We start from the raw sequence: 6,174 nt of genomic DNA, 5'->3' as shown, positions 1-6,174 counted from the left end.
CTAGCACTATTATAATATGAAACGGTGAAAGACTCCTTAAATCTCTAGAATTAAAGCGGTTATTTTTAAGAATTACAGTAAAAACTATTCGAAAGCAGTGACAATCATATTATATCAAACAGTAAAGGAAGAGATTTTATACCTCAAGTATGAGATCCTTTAAGGTCATCATTATTTTTTGAATATCTGGAGGAGGGAAGTGTATTGAAAGGATGAGGATGGGCGGAAAGGAGATGGAAGGAAATGTTCGCGAACCCTCACAGGCCGCAATGTGTATTATGGGGTATAAATATTGAACTGTGTGCCTAGAGCCGCGGCAAATTCCCCTACAGTAAGGGCGTGCATTCAGTGTGGAGATGGGATGAATAAGAATTGCCTCAGGAGGTCATATTTCGACATTAGCTTCACACAATTCGGCCTACAAACAGCACAGTAATCGCTCACACAAAAAAAATCTAGAACTTCGTCTTCCTGAAGTCTGTTATAACGAATAATAATTATATAATAATAATATCAGCCCTGTATTGATGCCCACTGCTGAGCAAGGGCCTCCTCTACTCCTGAGAGGGATTAGGCCTTAGTCCACCACGCTGGCCTAGTGCGGGTTGGTAGACTTCACACACCTTCGAAATTCATATAGAGAACTTCTCAGATGTGCAGGTTTCCTTACGATGTTTTCCTTCACCGTCGTAAAACGAACGATAAATTCACAAAGAACTAAGAAAATAACGAATAATGCGCCATTCTAATGATCTATTCTCCTTATTTCCAGACTCAAACGCGGTGGCGAGCGAACGCGGCGCGAACTACAACAGCGAGGTGTGGTTTAAGGCGGCCACCATCGCCGTACCGGTGTGCGGCGCGCTCATACTGTTCATACTGGTCGCGATAGCTGTACGGATGCTGAAGGCGGACGCTCTGTTGCACGCCGATCGGAAATTAAGGTGGGTTTATCATTAATAAGAGGGGGTTGAGGGTAGCAGACCACGTGGCCGCAGACCAGCTCGTTGGGCTCGAATAAGCAAGACGCTAGCCATGACTATCCCGGAGGCACTGCTTCGGAGGACCGTCATGCCTGGCGATCAGCTGTCCAAGACTCGACCAAGTGACAGGGGTCACGATCCTCAGCATTGAGGGAACGATTAGAGACAGAGATCATTAACGTGAGTTCAGTAGAAGGGGATAACGAGCAAGTAGCTCGCCTGGTGGATAGTGCTTTTTTTTCATGCACCTGCCAAGATTGTTTTTACATCACACTAAGTTTGACTGATGAGAATGCTTACGGCATCAAGTTTCTCTGCATACATTATTATAAGAAAGTGATGAATAAATGATGATCATAGCCCATAAACACAATATATCATTGACACGAGGAATGAAAAATAATTTTAAGTATTAAAAACGGTGATGCCTTTATTAGGACTGCGTAGAAGCATCTAAGACGTTTTTATTTCAATATCTACTCCAGAGCGGGTATTATAAATAATAATTTACCAATTAATGTGTACGTAGCTTAGAAGAATTATATGATTAAAAATATTGTGTGTATTTCATATTTAACCAAAAATTCCATGATATTAACCAACCAATTCATATTCCAGAGGCGGCTACATGTCCCCCCTCCAGCACAACACAGAAGACGTCAAAAAAGTGTGGGTCGGGACCCCCACGGCCCCGCTTCTCGTAGCGCCGGGCGGCTGCGTGGTGGCCGTGGAGCGAGCCCAACTAGTGGACGTGCCAAGCCCACTCTGTGATATCCAGCGGTAGACTGCTAGTGCCACTAATCTCTTTGGCGGGCTGTGGTAGATGGCGGTGTGTGTGTCAGTGTGTGGGACCTTCGGAAATAATACCCTCTTGTGTCAGTAATAGAGACTAAATTGGTCTGCAGATTGAACTCGGATTAAACCAATCAAAATAAGTGATGCGAGCGTAACGATAAAGCTTTGTCCTGATTAATCAATTTTTGCGATCGATCCGGAGTTTATTATTATGGCCGTAAAGCGACCATGATAGAGCTTATTTTTCTACACTTTAAAAATGCCAATGTCGCTATTACTTTCGATTGCTTATAGCGAAAAATGATATGGAAATTGCATAAATATTTAAGAGATTCGAAGAAATTTAACATTTTACTTATCTCAAGCTACTATTAGATATTGAACAAAAATGCATTTTATAAATTATGTGTAAAATTTTAATTGCATTGCCATATCATTTCTCGCTTCATACAAGATGCAAAATAAAAATTAAATCATCTAAGGGTTGATTTTTTAATAGTCCGATAAAAAATCTAATAAATTATAACTTGACTGAATAGAAAAGTCAAACATTTCACCTATTCTATCTACACGACTGAAATTTTTAATTTGCTAGTGTTGTATTTTGTCTTAAATAAACTTATATCTGATTATTGAACAATCAGCCCTCACTCATATAAAACTATTTTTCTCAGGGGCCTTATTCCGTCCATGAGGGCAAATCCATCTTTTTTCAATTACAGGCTTTCTAGTCGAAGGACAGCTTTAATTGTCATATAGGTAAATCTTTTATCTATACTGCTCTTAAAGCATCTGTCTGCTGTCATGTTTTAAGTAGAACACCCGTGATTGCAAAAAGGCGCATATATCCCAACAGACGGAATAGGCCCCTTTGACTTTTCCATATTTTACATATAATTTGGTTGTGCACATTATATAAAAACGAATGTATGGTTGTTAAATTAGATGTATCGAAACGTTTCACCGCGCATTAGGGCTCGATCCATTGAGAGTGGAAACGCCGCGTTCCGCACGCTCAGCGGTGAAAACTATTGAATCTATACAAATTTGATCTCAGATATACGTGTATCCGTCATTACACTCTCAGCCCGCTGGTATACCAAATCTACCACATTGTATATTTAATTTTGTAAGTGCTTCGTGTTCCTCTATTGTAATCTTTGTAAATGTACTCCCTTTAAGATTGTGACAGTAACTTATACAGTTACCACGTGGTATATACCGAATTTACCATTTAAACATGCCATCATGTGAATAGGATAGGTGACCATTAATGTGAAGACCACGGAGATAGAGTCAATTATGATATGACTGATTTTGTGTATATCATGTGAACTATATTTTCCAAGCTACATTTACGTACTGATGCAGAAACGCTAGAAAATACGTTGTGTATCATAACCCTATTGCTACCATAAATCTAAGAGATTAAAAATAAAGTGTTATCTATTTCTGTAAAAATATTGGCGTGAGTTTAAATTGGATTGAAATAAGTTTTAATTTCATCGATTCTATTTGACATTTTAAAAAGATCAATTTCTGTACGCTTTTATAGTATTTGTAGTTGGACTTTCCTTTTTAAATCAATTTTATTACTATTTTATGATGTTAAAGGCATGTACAATTTCCTACGAATGGGAAATATTTCTAAGTAATTCCCATAATGGGAATCAAAGTGCACACAATAATGGTACTTATAGACAAATATATTTTAATAGTGTATTCACATTTATGACAAATCACTGCATGCATTTTCTTCCATACACATTATATGTTGTAAATATTAGTAGTAAGATGTTACCTGTTGTGGGCTGTTTTAGTTGAATCCACTGGCAGTAGCGTTTTCCTAGTCTTTTGTATCTGATTTTTTATAAGCATTCTGTGTACATTTGTCGACTCCAGTGGATTTAGCTCGTGGTCGAAAATTCAAATTGTCACAATGTATTTTAATTTGGTTAGTGAGTTAATGGAACGAGCCTTCTGTAGGGTGTTTTATCGTCCAACTTCTAAGATTTGTTGTTACATTAGGGCCTATGCATACGACTAGAACGCGTTATAATACACTTTATATATTTTTATACGTACTCGCTTAAACACACAGAACGCGCGTAAAAAACGCTCGTCGTTAAACAATGCCGTGTGCATAGACCCTTAGTCAAATTGTGACCAGTTGAAGAATTTGCAAATTTTTTACACTTCAAATGGCTCGTTTCTATAATTTCTATAAAGAATAAATTTTCGACCATAGTTATTCGGCTAGAAATGAAGCTTCCTTGTGGGTGCCTTATCGTTAATAGATCACTAATGTAGGTGCAAGTAAATACTCCGTTATTGTAATGTTTAATGAATATACCTGCGATCTTTATGTAAATATAATGTATGTGTATAAATAAAAAGAAATTATTTTATTACTCGAATTATTTGGTTTTATTGTTTCCAAAATTCCTTTTAAGTAATTTCATCCACGAAGACGCGCCCCACTACTTTACTTATCGCTTAGAGTGCGTAAGCAGCTTGCGTGTACACGCACTGCTGTGGTAATCGAAAAGGCAGGAAGGCAGAAAAGGCGGTTCTGCTTTATTACATGGTTAACTAGATTATCTTATCGTTCTTACTGCTGTTTATTAAACATGAAAATGTATTTATAACTTACGTAGATGTATGAAACCTAAATAGTAAGAAAGTTTATTTAATGTACATACCAAAACAGTAAATAAAAAATTGCCCGCCTTTGACTTACTGTCCTCTTATTACCACGGTAGCGCACACTACGATGGGTAGCATCGAGGTTTAGGCTTAAATCAATCCCCTTACCCCGCGAAACCCTGTAACATCCCCGCTCAAAACGTGGTGGGGCGCGGCTTCGTGGATGAAATAACTTACACATGATATTACCATCATGATTACTTATCGCCTTTAGTTTGTGGTTTGTTTTAACAAAGGTTTAGATAAGCTAGAAAACTTACAGAAGTAACTTTTGAAAGCAGTGCAAAGCCGTCTCAACAGTCACGATTGAATATTGGGCGAACTAGGTATCAAGTAGCGAAAACTCGCCCCCTCCGACACGTTTCATGTGAAAACACGTTTACAAAAATCATTGATGCGAAATATTATAGCACTTGTATAGTCATTTGAAAAAAAAAGGTCGTGCAATTCACACACGACAAAAGAGAAACTTAATAAAGGAAAATAGCCTACGAGAGATTAAGATGGATATATACCTATAGTGTCGGGAGCATTGGGACAAATGTAAGGTATATTATTTTTACAAAATACTGAAACATACATGCAAAAATAATGTATTAGTGAGATTAAATTATTCACATAACAAAAATACACAAATTATACAAAACGCTTGCTTTATACTAGAGCTTTGTAATACGCAGGCGCAAACACACGTATTAAACAAATACTAAAAAGAATAAAATGCAAAATGTAATGCTGGCTGGTTGAACGCTGTTCCTTTTCAAATATCGAGACGCATTTGCGGTTCATCGAGTTTCAAATCACAAAGATTCTAAAGAAGTTTCACTTCAAAACTTCTGAACGTGTATAGAATTATTAATATACCGCTAGTGTACAGTGTAGACGTTACTTTTTGCAATAGATCTGTAACAGCGTTAGCCAACATTGTTATCGAGTCATCCAGAAGCTTGCCTCGGATTTATTTTTCGCCTTTTAGTAATAAATGGAGCTGTAATATGCGTAATTTAGAGAAAACTTTATTTTGTAGCAACATTGTCAGTACAGTATGTACAGGCCTATGTCCAACAGTGGACTACAACGGACTGATTGCATGTCGTGCCTACACGCAGTCGTATTTACGTTTATTAACAATAAATATAACCACGATCTAAATAAAAGCGAATTAATGTAAAATAAAACGATTAACTAATTTTATTGCATCTAACGAGGCGAACATAATGTAAATCAAAACCTTGCCCAAAACGCAATAATTAAGCGGAACAATTTCAACATCTTCGATACGTTGAATGTTTTGATAAAGATAACATCTCTTATCAAAGCCATCTGACCCCAAACGGTAAATTACCAATTCGTTGAAAAATTAACTCTATCACATCGTCATAAGGCCTATTCAATAATTTTAAAATATAAACAAACTATAATTCAAAACGTTGATTAATATTTTTAATATTAATAAAGATGGTGACATGTTAATCGTGTACTGATAGCATCTTTTACCTTATAAATAGGACTGTGTTTATAAAAACTGTGATTTTACATCAGTTCTCTGTGTGATTTGTTCGTGAATTTATTGTAAGTATTTTTATATTATAACATCATCTAAATGTTATATTACACACCTTTATGCACACAAGGAAATATAAAAAGAATAATATATACCCTCTTTTGATTTAATATTTTGTTCAAATTT

General features: G+C 36.5%; 1 protein-coding gene across 1 annotated transcript; it reads left to right on the top strand.

Moving 5' to 3' along the window:
- The first annotated feature begins 720 nt into the window (after window positions 1-720).
- LOC119188932 lies at window positions 721-4,195 on the top strand. The gene is made up of 2 exons (XM_037437197.1): window positions 721-944; window positions 1,602-4,195. Exons 1-2 carry the CDS (start codon window positions 736-738, stop codon window positions 1,765-1,767), a joined length of 375 nt encoding a protein of 124 aa, XP_037293094.1. The 5' UTR covers window positions 721-735; the 3' UTR covers window positions 1,768-4,195.
- The last annotated feature ends 1,979 nt before the right edge of the window (window positions 4,196-6,174 follow it).

This window comes from Manduca sexta, chromosome 10, assembly GCF_014839805.1.
Source record: "Manduca sexta isolate Smith_Timp_Sample1 chromosome 10, JHU_Msex_v1.0, whole genome shotgun sequence".
Classification (NCBI taxonomy): domain Eukaryota; kingdom Metazoa; phylum Arthropoda; class Insecta; order Lepidoptera; family Sphingidae; genus Manduca; species Manduca sexta.
Note: the sequence above shows the minus strand (reverse complement) of the source record. Positions and strands in the feature narration are given on the sequence as shown.

What these genes read in the sequence shown, in the direction of transcription:
- LOC119188932 (XM_037437197.1), top strand. Translation starts at nt 736, where the DNA reads ATGCGCCATTCTAATGATCTATTCTCCTTATTTCCAGACTCAAACGCG. An exon ending in CACGCCGATCGGAAATTAAG is followed by an intron (nt 945 to 1,601) that starts GTGGGTTTATCA and finishes TTCATATTCCAG; the next exon opens with AGGCGGCTACATGTCCCCCC.